Source organism: Erithacus rubecula (assembly GCF_903797595.1).
Source record: "Erithacus rubecula genome assembly, chromosome: 1".
In the NCBI taxonomy this organism is placed as follows: domain Eukaryota; kingdom Metazoa; phylum Chordata; class Aves; order Passeriformes; family Muscicapidae; genus Erithacus; species Erithacus rubecula.
Genome location: NC_136658.1, coordinates 70,631,979 through 70,646,130, shown reverse-complemented (window position 1 = coordinate 70,646,130; position 14,152 = coordinate 70,631,979). Strand labels below are relative to the sequence as shown.

The 14,152-nt window shown below is 37.7% G+C and overlaps 1 protein-coding gene across 3 annotated transcripts; it reads left to right on the top strand.

The window, feature by feature from the left end:
- Window positions 1-167: 167 nt before the first annotated feature.
- Window positions 168-14,065, top strand: NEK3 (NIMA related kinase 3). 3 transcript variants are annotated; one of them, XM_079304078.1, is made up of 16 exons: window positions 168-324; window positions 1,487-1,703; window positions 2,499-2,592; window positions 2,819-2,916; window positions 3,921-4,004; window positions 4,619-4,686; window positions 4,807-4,893; window positions 5,880-5,934; window positions 7,518-7,718; window positions 8,058-8,127; window positions 8,674-8,720; window positions 9,616-9,715; window positions 10,129-10,251; window positions 11,260-11,394; window positions 12,065-12,191; window positions 12,708-12,937. In XM_079304078.1, exons 2-16 carry the CDS (start codon window positions 1,587-1,589, stop codon window positions 12,772-12,774), a joined length of 1,473 nt encoding a protein of 490 aa, XP_079160204.1. In that variant the 5' UTR covers window positions 168-324; window positions 1,487-1,586; the 3' UTR covers window positions 12,775-12,937. The 3 variants fall into 3 exon arrangements, with proteins under 3 accessions (XP_079160204.1, XP_079160205.1, XP_079160203.1); XM_079304079.1 differs by lacking the exons at window positions 168-324; window positions 12,708-12,937 and adding an exon at window positions 14,021-14,065 and having other exon boundaries at window positions 801-1,703; window positions 12,065-12,278; XM_079304077.1 differs by lacking the exon at window positions 168-324 and having other exon boundaries at window positions 803-1,703.
- Window positions 14,066-14,152: the final 87 nt, after the last annotated feature.

Sequence of the window (14,152 nt, the reverse complement as noted above, 5' to 3'; positions counted from 1 at the left end):
GTTGTGTTTGTTCGTTATTTAAAGTCGGTTCTTGGAGGTGCGCTGTCAAAGCGGAGCGCTGCCGTACTCCTCGTGTTTCCCGTGGCGCCGCAGTGACAGGCCCTCCATGAGCGCCGCTCCCGCCGCTGCCATGGCGCGGGCGGCCCAGCGCTCCCGCCGGCCGCTCGGGGAGCCAGCGCCGCCTCCCTGCCCAGTGCTCCGCCCCAGACGGGCCCGGAGCCGGCACCGCCTCCCTGCCCCAGCCTCCGCCCGGCCCGGCGCGGGCAGCCCCGAGCCAGCGCCGCTCTGCCGCGGCCTTGCCGCTGCTCCGCCCCGCCCGGAGAGGTGAGTGCCCTGAGAGCCCGGCGGGCTTGGGGTGCTCCGGAAGGAGCCAGGAGCTCGTCAGCGCCTTAGAACACCGTGTTTGAGTTACGGATATAATCTTCAAAGCACCAGGGTTTTGAAAAGGATAACGGCCCCCTGCTGGATGAGAGAGCCTTCAGGAGGTGTGGTTTTAGCCGGAAAGGGGATCGTGTGAGTTTGAGCCGCTGTGGGAGCTCTCAGGAGGGCTGGGGCCGAGCTCTGTGCTGGATGGGAGGACACAGCCTCGTGATGTGCCGTGGGACTTGCAGGTTGCACAGCAGGGACATTTTCTTCACAGAAGTGGTTAGACCTTGGTATGGGCTGCCCAGGCAGCTGGTACAGTCACCATCCCTGGAGGTGTTTAAATGGATGTGACACTCAGTGCCATGGTCTAGTTGACAAGGTATTGAGTCATGGGCTGGACTTGATGATCTCGGGTGTTTTCCACCCTCATTAATTCCGTGATGTCATGATAGAGTCTAAAGGTAGTGATGGGAGAGCTGGGTACATTTCAAAAATACACGAGGGAAGGCCTTCAGTAGACATTAGGAAGCACTTATTTACTGAGAGGGTTGTTGAACATTGGAACAGAATTCTTGGAGTGATGGTCAACGCCCTAAACCCATTACTGTTCAATAAACATTGTCACACTAATTTAACTTTTGGTTACCCCTGGAGTGGTCAGGCAGTTGCTCCAGATGACCATTGTAAGTCCCTTTCAACTAAAATATATTCTGTATCTTCCAGTTCTTGAAATCTTTGCACAGTAACTTTTACCAGTTTGATCCTGCTTAGGCTGTTTTAAATGAAAATTTTCATTGGATGCTTTAAGCTTGTTTCTATTATTATTCCTGTGAGTTGTCTTTAGTGTTATGAAATCATCTGAAGGAGTGCAGGTAGTAAAAAAAAGATGTGAAGTTGTAAGTCTATAACTGATGTTTATTGAGAGCTTTAGCATTTTTAATTAAAAAATACAGAAATAGCATGGCTGTAATGCTTGAAGTTGTACTTTCTGGAGGCCTCATCTTCAGTAAAAAATCAAGGTAACAGTGCAGGGAGATGTGTCATGGTAATGCTGGACAGTAAGATACCCACATTTATCACCCCTTCTTGTTAATTTGGTTTTGGGTCTTTTCTCATGCAGATTATATTAAGAGAAAATTTTTTAAAGTGTTAAGGTCATGATAAAGTTTAGAAGATAATCCTGTGCATGAAGAAAAGTGTTGGATCTGTATTTATAAAGAATGGAAGGATACAACGTGTTGAAAGTACTAGGAGAGGGGTCCTTTGGCAGAGCTCTCCTAGTTCATCATGGAATCAGTGACCAGAAGTATGTGATGAAGGAAATAAGGCTTCCCATGGTAAGTGTGACAGAAACATCACCTCACCCACCACTTAATAATGAAATTTAAAAATCCTAATTCTGAATGTATTTTTGAAACATTGAATACTTCTGTGAGAGTTTTGTGTATTACACAGGTGTGTGGTATGGATACTTTATAAGTACATCTTAAGCTGATGTTGTTGGTACTAAGTGAAGTACGCGGTTGGATTTTAGGAAGTGTAGCAGGTATGAAGACGCTTAGAATAAAATCCCTGTTTGTCCTGGTACCCTTGGCTTGATTGCCATTGATTTCATTAAAATACAAATTTCACCTTCAGTGTCTAATGTGGAAATTAATGTCATATTACTGCTGGTAATCAGCTGTTTGGGTTACATTCTGTGCACTCAGCTATGCTAGAAGTCATAAAATGGGAGGCACTGGTTTTCTGAGGCCAAAGCTCAGCTAAGACCTGGGCACTTGCCTTTGTATTGAGTTCATGCAGGCTATCAGCTGTTTCAAAGTTAGTGTGTGCTGCTTTGTTATATAGTTCTGTACTTTTAAAATAGAAAAAGTCATTAATTGAAATAGGAAAATATTCTCTCAAATTTAAAAAAAATGAAACCAACAAAATACCAAATGCCCAAAAAACCCAAAGATGTCTTCTGTTAATAATAAAACATAGATTAAAAAGATGGGGCTTTTAAAGTTTCTAAATTACTTAAAATAACTGAAGAACAATTCTTAAAAATATTTCTCTTTGGAAAAAGAAAATGTGTATGCGTGAAAATGTGTTAGTGTGAAATTTTATCGTAAGTGTATTTATATTTTCAGTCTTCCTCTGGTGCCGAGAATTCTAGGAAGGAAGCTGTTCTTTTGGCTAAAATGAAGCATCCAAATATAGTTGCCTTTAAAGAATCATTTGAATGTAAGTATAAAAATTTAAATTCCTTCATTTGTTTGAAAGTGCATACTCTTCAGGGATTGAGATTACTTTATTTTTTTGTTCATAGCATGTGTTATAAACAAAACATATGTTTATTGTAGCATAACACATAGCATGTAGTTGGAGCTTTCTAGTAAGAGGAATTACATACAGTAAAAAAATCAATACATATAAAATACTAATTATTCTTAAATTACTAAAACTTTAGCTGATGGACATCTGTATATTGTGATGGAATATTGTGATGATGGAGATCTAATGCAAAAGATTAAACACCAAGGAGGAAATTTGTTCCCTGAAGACAAGGTAAGAAAAGACATGTTTTGAACCAAGAGGGCTGGGAATTCTTTTCCATGTTAACTGGAGTAGGCTGCATAAACCAAATTAGAGATATGCAAACATCTTGATGAAACAAAGTAGCTTACAGATAGAATTGGAACATTACTTCTTTTGTAGTTTCCAGCAGATCAAGACAAGAATTGGACTGAAAGGAATAAAGAATTGCTACTTGTATCTGAAAATTGTTCAGGTAGTGTGAAAACTAGTCAGGTTTTTATGCAATTAATTACACAACTTTCAGGCAGAATTTAAAGCATAGTAGGAGTACTGCAAGTGACAAGAGAACAAACCACTCTGGTAAGATAAATTAAGCTAACTGGGAGAATAAATGCCTGCTTTTCATGTAGCAATTAAATGTTTAAACCATTCAGTATGTGCTATCTCCTTTTAGCAGAGAAACCAGAGAAGATATAAAATTCCCTAGGAGAATGTTCAAAGAGATCTTGTAGCGAATAGAAGCTACTTCCTGATACAGTTAGGAGCATCACCTTTGTTAAAATGAAAGGACCAGGAACATCAACTAGTTGAATATTTAGGTTTTCTTTTGTGGTTAGAAAGGAAAACATGTCCTTTTAGAAACAGTATGTTACTTCCATGTGAATTTTGTATTTGTTTGTTATTTGGTGGTTTGAGGTTTTTTTTCTATTTGCTAATTTGCTATGTAACTTTAGTTAACTTGTTTTTAAAATGATCATCAGCTAAAGCATTAAGTAGTAATTCCCCAGCTTCATTATTACTATGTATTATTAGAACTTTTTGAACACAGGTAGTAAACATTCCTTCTGCCATGTTAAAATATAATCTGTGTTGAAGAACTCAGTCATGTTGGTTGGAGGCTGTTATGCTGGAGTTACTTTTAACTCCCAAATGTTCTGAATGCTTTTGTTCTCCTAATTTTTAAAAAATCTATCAGTAAAGTATTCATTATATTGAGCATTGAGCTGTTATAACTCTTGGCTGCTGTTTTTCAGATCCTTCACTGGTTTGTGCAGATGTGCCTGGCTGTGAAGCACATCCATGATAAACGTGTGCTGCACAGGGATATAAAATCCAAGGTGAACAGAGCAAGTTTGGTTGCCATTAACAAAACTCTCCTGCATGCAGAAGTTAAAACCCCTCTTTCATAATTTCCCGTAACTGCTAAGTTCAGTGTTTTTTATTTAAGCCTAAAATATTATGTAAATGAAATAGTTGAGTGCATGGAATGATGTAATACTGTGGGTGTAAACATCATCTAAAGATAGCTATATCCTTCAAATCCACACTGCTGATAGCACCAATTTCTTGTGACACTGCATATAACTTAGAAGAATTACAGAACTATTAAAAAGCATATGGATTATGCAGTTTGCAAATATATTGCCTCACAGTTTTGGTTTTTTTTTAACTCTACCCTGTCAGAAAGAGAGAAATTCAGAAGGAAGTGGCGTCTTGGTTTGAGTATAGCATAGAGATTAAGGCAATTCTAAGTCCTGATTCTTCCTCTGCTACTGATGCTGGGGCCTTAGGCCCTTTCTGTTTTGGTAGAAGTATTAGGAGAAGCAAGTCAAAGGAAATACCAAGACAAAATATCAAAAGTGGTTATTGCTGTGTTTTTTGTGTATCCAAACTGCAGAAATTATTCATAGAAGAATATTTAAGTGTGTTAATCTTTGCTCTTGAAATGCAGAATGTCTTCCTCACTCAAAGTGGAAAAGTCAAACTGGGAGATTTTGGATCTGCACGCCTTCTTGCACAGTATGTGGACATCCCAACTGATCTCAGTGGTGTCAAGTTTTATTTTACCATTGACAAACAGTAATAGAGTTCATAAATCATTAGTTTTCACCTGGCATTTCTTCTTTGTTGTTTCATCAGTCCAATGTCCTATGCTTGCACCTATGTGGGAACTCCTTATTATGTACCTCCAGAAATATGGGAAAGCCTGCCATACAACAACAAAAGGTACTTATGTTTTCAGTGGTCACAAAGAATGCTTGACCAATGGATGGGGTTTTTTATTGCTGTCCAAATCTGGCTTTCTGGCTTATCCATACTTGTTTAGGAGAACATACTGAGCTGAAGAATATTTACAAAGAGGTAATTACATTTTTTTAAGATTATTATATAATTCCTCTCTACTTAAGTAGCTGAGAGCCCAGTATCTTTAATCCTAGAAGTCTGAAAAAGAGTGTGCAGACCTCTGTTTGAGAGACTAAATACATACATACTTGTGTGTGTGTTTGTAAGTATGTATATATGCACAAACATAGATATATGTTTGCATCTTTTTGCTGGTCTTGTTTTTGGGGGATGGTTGTTTGGATGGTGGTTGACGGATGATTTTTTAACCTCTTCATGCCACTATTGATAATGTAAGGATAATGGATTACTTAGACTAACAGAGCCCAGTTATTCTGGTCCTTATGCAATAACTGTGATTGATTTTTCAGGGGAGGTAAGAGACCTGCTACAGTTCAAATTGTTTCCTGCTCTTCTTGCCAGAAAGGCTTCAGTTGCTTCTTGTGCAAATGGCAGTATTCACTCTTGGAGGAAAATAATGGGGTTTTTTTCTCAGTAGAAGAATTCTTTTTGTCAGGGCCAGAATTCTAGCTCTCAGAATTAGGATTGTGTGGCTGCCATTTGATGTTAAGGACCATGGAATGCAAAGGCTTTCAAGTGCAGAAGGATAGATATTGTTGGAACAAATTGCTTAAGGGACATCCTATGAATAAAAAGTCAACTACAACTGTGTGACAGTTATCTTTTTTTACATCAGGGTAGGATAAAATAAGCATGAACATTTCCATAGGAGAAGTTAAATACATAAATGTATTGTCTTTTATGGTTACTTAGCTCAGTTATGTACACAGATTAAATACATGTTTTTAAGCAAGATATTAAATTGTAATTTCTAGCTCAAAATTTTTCATCTCTCTGTATATCTGCAGTGATATATGGTCTCTTGGGTGTATTCTGTATGAGCTGTGCACTCTCAAACACCCGGTAAGTACAGCTTTAGTGCTATTAGAAAAATTTTGTAATTCTTTGAAACTTAATCAGCAATTAGGTGTAAAACAGATTTGACTGAAGTGCTTGCTGCTGCTTCCAAAAGAGGGAAGTATTGCTCCACCCTTCCTATGCCTCCTCCACTATGTGCTTCTGTTTCAGCAGTTCTTGGGACCTATTAGACCCTTCTGTAGAAGACTCAATTTTCAAATTTGTTAGAAAATAATTGGATTTTTTTCATTGGTTAATTTTCCTCAATATCAGTGAGGTGGTCTGTGTGTATTGAGTCCAGCAGTTGCCAGGCTGGTTCCAGATATCTGCAGTTGTAAGAGCATTGCATTTTACAGGATCAAGCTAAACCCAAGACATTGTGACAAAGACACTCAAAATCTTTGCTAATGAAAATATGTTGTATTTTCAAGTAGTTGTATTTTGCAAGTACAGCAAAAATGTAGTAAGCAATAAACATTGTTGTAGCTTATATCTGTGATACACCTTTGCTTATTCTTCAAATTAAACAAGTCACTGTCCAAGAACCATTCTCCTGTTGATGGATGATTCTGTCTTCCTGTAATTTCTAGGACATTATCTTTTGCAGTTTTGGTGCTATGTTTCTTATGTGTTAACTTCCTCTGGCTTCTATATACAAACACATAGATAAGATGAGAGCCCTTATCAAGATATGTTTGTTTTGCAGGAAAATGAGATCCTAATTGAGGGTCATTTTAGCTTAGTATTTTATAAGCAGCAGTTGCCTTTCAGTGAGCTGATACTATATCTTGAAATCACAGAACCACAGAATGTTCTAAGTTGGAAAGGACCCACAAGGATCATCAAAGTACCAGCTCCTGACCCTGTGAAGGACTGGCTCAAGAATCACACATATGCCTGAGTATTGTTCAAATCCTGTGTATCAGCAAAAGATTCTCCACAGCTGCAAGCTGTGCAAGAGTGTGGCAGTTTATCCTGATGTGGCTGAGTGATAAGGGAGCCTGTGCATAAGTTGTCTTAGCCTAAGTAGGTCTGTTGCAGCTCCTTGGCAGTGTCATGGTATTGAGGCAGAGCTCAGAGCTGGGATTCCAAGGAGGGGAGTATTCTTCCCTTATTAGCAGTGTTGAAAAGTTGTGTGTCTGGTTGGATGTGATGGTCACATATGTTCTTGCATAATCTATCAGAGGAGATATGAAAAGGGGACACTCCTTGGGTGCTTGGCACCCTGCAGCCAAGCCAGTGGGTGTAATTCAAGGTAACTTCCTGCGTGGGAGCTAGAAGATCTTACACATTAGATTTGCAAGAGGATGTTTGTTCTTTTACAGGCAACTTTTGATGATTTTTTTTTTTTTTTTAATCAAAGTCTCCATATTTCCAAGTTTACTGTTTCACTCTTGCAGTTCGAATCTGATCTCAAGTATATGAATCGATGAATTTGATGTCTATAAAAATAAAATCTGAACAATCATAAATTCATAGGAGTAATTCCTATCTGCTTTTCAGTTGTAGAAGTTATCTTAAATTATGTCTGTAACTTATTACCTTATGCTTAAACTCTGTGCTCTAATATTAATTCATTTTTAATGCAGTTTCAAGCCAAGAGTTGGAAACATCTCATCCTAAAGATATGCAAAGGGTCCTACGACCCACTTCCATCTCACTATTCCTATGAACTTCATTACTTAATAAAACAGATGTTTAAGAGAAATCCCCAGAATCGTCCATCAGCCAGTACTATTCTTGCAAGAGGTTGCCTAACCAAACTTGTGAAAAATTGTTTGCCTTCTGAGGTATGGTATATTCTTTGTCTCTAGATTTAAGCAGTACTCTCCACATTTTAGATAATAAATAATTTTCATTTGTAGTTTGTTAGTGTGTAACTATAAAATGTGGTGCTGTGTAGGTCCTACTCTAAAATCCATACGCTTGTAGACTTATAAGAAAACTTGAGTTTTTAAAAACATCTCTTTTGAAAATTAAAGTTGGATATTGACCCTATGCTGATAAAATTAGATATTGTTAGCTGGAACAATACACTTGTATAGTGAGTCTATTTTTAACAAATAGAATATGTAATTTGTAGAAGTTTAAAATGATATGGTTCTTGAGTCTGTTCATTCACATTTCAGATGGCAAATGAGTTCGAGCATGTATTAAAGGAGACCAAGAAACATGAAGGCAATGCAGCAAGACAAAAGGGTAAGTCAGTAACATTTTTGTTGATGAAAGGAATGACAAAATTAGTAGGAAATATAAGATCTTACATACAGCTGTGAAACATTTGTGTTATTATTGAACTTACATGGAAAAATGCTTGAAGGGTGTAAATTATATTTCAACATAAGTAGAGTGCAAAGCTGCCATATATGTATTGTGTTATTTGTGCTAGAAATGAATTTTTCAGTTTCAGAATCAGCAAAACTTTTAACAGTGCCATGTATTTTAAATAAGGCAGTTCATTCTTTCCCAGAATATGGTGAAGCAAGTTACGTTTATGATTTAATTTTTAGAGAGAGAATGTTGGACTTTTTTTTTTTTCTGCTTAAATTTAGCTACACCACAATTAGTGTCCATTTGGAACAGAATAGTAGCAGGACTCTGTTTAGAAGGAGTTCTGTTTTAAGAAGTGTAAAGAAGCTGTCACATGATTGTCATTGCTTGTTTCAGTGGCATTGCTGTCATACCTCTGGAATACAAATGTTTGCTAAAGGTGTTAACTCTTGGATCTGTTTGTTAATGTATCAGGTAGTGTCATGGCTGGTGGAAGCTCAAACAATAAGACAGAAAATAGAGTAAGTATTCAAATATAAATACAACATTTATATTTTAATAATTTAGAATATTCTGTATTAGATAAATTTTTTTACAGAAAATTATTCCTATGCTAAACCATAAATCAGCCTATTACTGTTAAAATTGCAGTTCTCTTGTGCATTTCCCACCACTTTTTTTGATTCTTCCCATATTTAGTTTAGTTCCAAAGTGGATTTTCTTATAACCCCATAAAAAAACTCAAACAAAAAACTTCTCTTGTCTTTCAAATTTTTTAAAAATATATATTGCAAAAGATTAACCATTTTCTTTGCTTTTGGGACACATTTAGAACTGGCTGCTGTGGATACAGTCTAGTTGTCGCCAGATTTTAGGGACCATATGAGATTTCAGGAAAGGAAAATTAAGTCACAGATAGCCAAGGTGTCCCCTATGGATACATTACCATGGCCTGACTCAGCCATATTCAGTATATTTTTACAAAGTATGTTCCCCTGGGGCTTGTTTTTGTTTTGTTTTGTTTTTTTTTTTTTCTTTTCATAGACCTGTCAATCTGAGAAGTTTAATATTTGGATGCCTCTTGTTTTCTCTGGGAATGTAAATAATTTATATTGCTTGTCTTCTTAAATATAACAAAACCACAAACAAAAAATTACATCAAATAACTACATGTGTGCTTAGCTTCAGGAATGGAGGTTGTCTGTCATGGGCACACAATGTGAAATACAGTGCAATAATAGATAGTGTGCAATTGCAGTTGGCTTCACAATATTAGTGATTTAGTTTTCAAATCTTCCAATCTGTAGGCCAGGTATTTTACAGCAAAACTAAAATAATTAATGCTATGTAAATATGACTGCTTTGTCTTTCTTGACAACAAGAATAATAATTAATACAGTCTTTACTCTTTTAAAGCGAATGAAAGATGAAAGTAGCAAGCATAGCCCCTTAGAAAGGAAAAATGCTGAGGGTTTGAGTAAAGGCACAAGGGAACAAAGGAAATCTTATCCAGAAGGTAAGTTTTACAGTTTTAAGGATGATGCACTGTATACTGGTATCTACATGTCAGTGATACAGCCATTTAAATAGGTGGCTCAAACTAGTCTCAGGTAACTCAAGACAAGAAAACTGTGCCACATAAGTTACTTCTGCAAGTACATTGATTCATACTGCTCCTCTGAGGTTAAAAAAAATTCTCTTGTCAAAGTAATAATAAATGACTGTTTGAAAACAGTTGGAATAGAATAAATATATGGGGAACACTTTTCAGTTCAGATTTGCACCCATAGAATCAATCACTGCTAGTTAAGTGATTCTTAGTACTACTTTTCCTGGACAGAGCAGTCTGGGCATGGAATCAAGTTAGATTCTGGTTATCGTGGGGTTTTTTTGTTGCAATTACAGTATCAGCTTCTGCTGTCCTCCCAGGAAGTACTGATCTGACACACACCCACAGGAGGCAATGGGAAAAGAGGATATCCAATACTGTGCTGGATGTCCTGGAAAATGCATCCTTGCTTTCTTCCAGTTTTACACCTGAAGACACTGAAAGTAAGATTTAATTAAATGTTCTTTAAATTCAAGTAATGTCAGTGATTCTTTACAGATTTAAAATCCAAAACTTTATGTGGCATGGTTAAAATTACTTTAAAATAATTTAAAAATATTTCATTAACGAACACTCAAAAAGTTCACTGTGCTGAAGAGAATTTCTTCTTGTTTTTGTGTGACAGGAGTTTTTCATCACAAAGAGTGATGAAACTGACAGATAACATTAGCAACCCTAAAATTATAATCATTGCTAAGAAATTATCCTACAATCCTCCTTTTATCCACCATTTGTGGAGGTAGAAGTGAGGAATTCATTTGGTGCAGGATGCAACTGCCTGTCTTTCAAGTACAGCATACTATTGGGAGCATAAAACATCTACATCTCTACTTCTGTTGTGATTTAACATACAGGCTAAGGCCAGTGACAAGAACTATCAATGATGCACCTCAGATGTGAGGCAGAGGCTTTTCTATCTTTTGATTGAAACACTTATCATGAGGTTTCTTCTGATAAAAGTTTCAGTTTTAAGATGCTCCACACTGATGCAATTGTTTTAATTACTTAATGTGAATCTGGATATGTGTTCTAGGTAAATGGGAATATATATACTGTGGAAATAAATTATCAAGATATGAGTACACAGAAAATTCCCAAGCTGTGGTAGGAACGTTATATGATAGTTATACACAGGGCAAGGGAAGTGGACAGAGGAATGCATGTTTTTAGGTATTTCTGTGCTATTAAAAGGCACAGAAACAGCCTTAGGCTTCATTTTGTGAGACTAGCAGAGCCACCACATAAGTTTGCAGACTCTGCCTCTCCACACCCCTCAGCTCCCTGGCCACAAGGAGGTTCCACTGTTACCTCAGATTGTTAAGAGGACAGTGGTGTGGCAGGTGGAGTTATCTAGACTCTTTTCTTCCTGTTTCTCATTTCTCTCTTGAATGTAATCCATACTGTTAATGCAATTTTATTTAAATAGCATTTATGAATGATTTTATACCCAGGTGGTGGTGTTATAAACTACAGTGAAAATAAGCCACGGAAGCAGTGGAACAAGGAACCCCCTCAGACCCTGATGGACATGCTCAGCAATGCAGATGTCAGCTTAGCATTTAAAACATATACAATTTATAAACCAGGTAAATCCCCATTTTCTGGGCAAATACTTCTGCAAATAGGTTTATTAATAAAGGCTGTTTTGTTTTTGTTTTTTTCATACATGGCTCCTATGTATACAGATTGTGCACCTGTGTTCATATCACAACAGGCTAGTTTTTGTGTTCTTTAAAGTTTACCAGATGAAATGTGCACTTTAAAAAGGCAAGTTTGGAATTTGTGAGTGATTGTACATCTCCACTATAGCTCTTCATGATAGACTTTCACTTGCAGCTCAAGAGCTGAATGAGGTTGTAGCAAACACAGACACTTGCTATGTCCTCCCTCCCACTGAGCCATGTGGTGTGTGTGTGTGTGTGTGTGCTAGGAAGGTGCAGGTAATGCACTGTAGCCCCATCAGGTAAATCCTCTCTCACTAAAGCAGTGATGCCCTGGTTTGAGGGCACAATGGTCAGATGGCAGTGCTGAAGACAGTTGCACTCTACAGATGTTCACAGCCACAGTCACAAATACATGTTCTGCACTTCAGTTGCCTTACTAGTTTATCTTCCCACCTAAAACAGGCAACAACTTATCCTGGAATCTGCTACAGACTGGGGATGAATTAGAAAGGCTTTTGTATTTATATTTCTAATAGTTTTACTTTAAAAATTAAAATATTTTGATGACATTTTAATTTTTATACTTTCAAAGCTTCTGAAAACATATTAAGAGGTCCACTTTCTGATGAAAGCGAAGCATCTGATGAAGTAGATGGTGAACATGAAGCTGTTGTCATAGATTCTGAGAGACTTGAACCTAGATCTGATGAAGATGACACGTATGTCCAAATTATGTCCTTGCATTTATGTTTTCTTTGGTTCCTCAAAGAGATTTTTCCATAACGACATTCCCCTGAAAAAGAATAGTATTTTTTCTCAGTGTCTAAATCCATCCCTCTCTTACATAATGAAATTGAAATTTAGTGGCATTTGGTATCTTACAGTGTATGAAAAAATGCTGTGATTTTTGGATGTGTGGATGTTTTGGGGGTGGTTCTTAGATTCTCAGAATCTCAGTTTGTGTCAACTGCAGGCTGTCAATTATCAACACATTTGTAGTCTTTTAATATATTAATTTGTCTTTGCTTTTGATGAAACTTACTTTCGTAAATTACATAGAGAACATCTATTGATTCTTTTATCACAGTGGGGCAGGAAATAAGTCTCTCATGCTGATATTTTTAATATAATTTATCCTATTTACAGGGTAATTTCTTGTGGGGAAAAAAGCAATTAAAGATTTATAAAGTTGCATTTTGCTTTTCAAAATAACATTTTTTGAAATCTATTTTTAGGGACTTTGAGGAAGATGACCCAGACTGGGTGTCAGAACTGAAAATGTTATTGAAACAGAGTGACTGAAAACTCACCTGCGATGAGTGAAATTGTGTGCTGGTATCCAAGTTGTTGTTAATAATTGGATAGTCATTTGAATAATTACAGTAAAAACAATCTGAGTGGGAATGTTTTCTGTATCACAAAATTGAGGATGGAAAATGCACAATAAACTTTTTTAGAAAGAACACTCGCAGAGACCTAAATGAGTCCATGTATTAAGTATATTTGGAGTTGGTAATAGCACTCTGAAAAGGTGTAAAGGTATTTTTCCTGAGTGCATAATGAAATGCAGCACTGTGGTGGATTGATGCTGGGTGGGTATCAGGTGCCACTAAAGCCTCTGTCACCCACCTCCCCAGCTCAGGGGAGAGAAAACTTAATGAAAGGCTCAAGGGTCAAGATAAGCTCAAGGAGAGATCACTCACCAGTTACTGTCACAGGCAAAACAGACTTGACTTGGAGAAATGCATTTATTGCCAACCAAATCAGAACAGAGTACTGAAACATAAACCCAAATCTTAGAACACTTTTCTCCCACCCTCCCTTTTTCCTGCCTAAATTTCACTTCACTGGTTAAGGCTGAGCCCATCAGTGATGGTGGTGGTACCTCTGGGATAACAGATCAGAAAAGGGGAGAGAGGGGGGCACGGGCAGGGACACAGGTGGCTGGGTCTGCCTTGGAGCTGAATGGCATTGGCTCTGTCAAATTTGAGAAGCTTCTGGCAGATCCACCCTGTAGCTCCACTCTGCTACCAAAACCCAGTACATAGATACACACAAACCCAATACATACATATATAACTGATGTTTGAAGGGCATGTTATGGAAACATTTAGCTGTGATAAATAGTTGAGGCTTTACTTTGTGCAATTATTAATCCCTTGAAAACTCTTTGAGACTGAAATTTTACCTTGATTCAATGAAAAGAGTTTTTTTCATATGCCACTGCATGTGTGAAAGGAAGCAAATGTATTCATGAATAAAGGCAAATTTTCTGACTTCAATCGGAGATGCACTTTTGCTGCAGAGAGCACTATGGACAATGTCAACTCTGGGCTCTGTTCTGGTAACTGGGTAATAAATAGACACTTTATGAAACAAATGTGGCAAGGGACAGCACAAATGCTCTTGGCAGAGTTCTCCAGGGGCAGCTGACCTGGACTATATCCCTGTAATAAATAATATTAGGAATAATACACAAGGAAAGCATTAGGAAATCTGTAGTTCTGGTGTGTAGTGTGTTAGTATCTCACCTCCCTATTGCACATAGGCTGCTACTTGAGTTTCCACCAAGGATGCAAGACCTCGAGGCAGTCGGGATTTCCTTTCGGGCCGCCGCATCCTAGCCTGACGATGCGAACCGCAAGTCGGTGTCCGTGGAGCGAGGGGCGGCTCGTGCCAG

What these genes read in the sequence shown, in the direction of transcription:
- NEK3 (XM_079304078.1), top strand. Translation starts at nt 1,587, where the DNA reads ATGGAAGGATACAACGTGTTGAAAGTACTAGGAGAGGGGTCCTTTGGC. An exon ending in ATTTGTTCCCTGAAGACAAG is followed by an intron (nt 2,917 to 3,920) that starts GTAAGAAAAGAC and finishes GCTGTTTTTCAG; the next exon opens with ATCCTTCACTGGTTTGTGCA. An exon ending in TACACCTGAAGACACTGAAA is followed by an intron (nt 10,252 to 11,259) that starts GTAAGATTTAAT and finishes TTTTATACCCAG; the next exon opens with GTGGTGGTGTTATAAACTAC.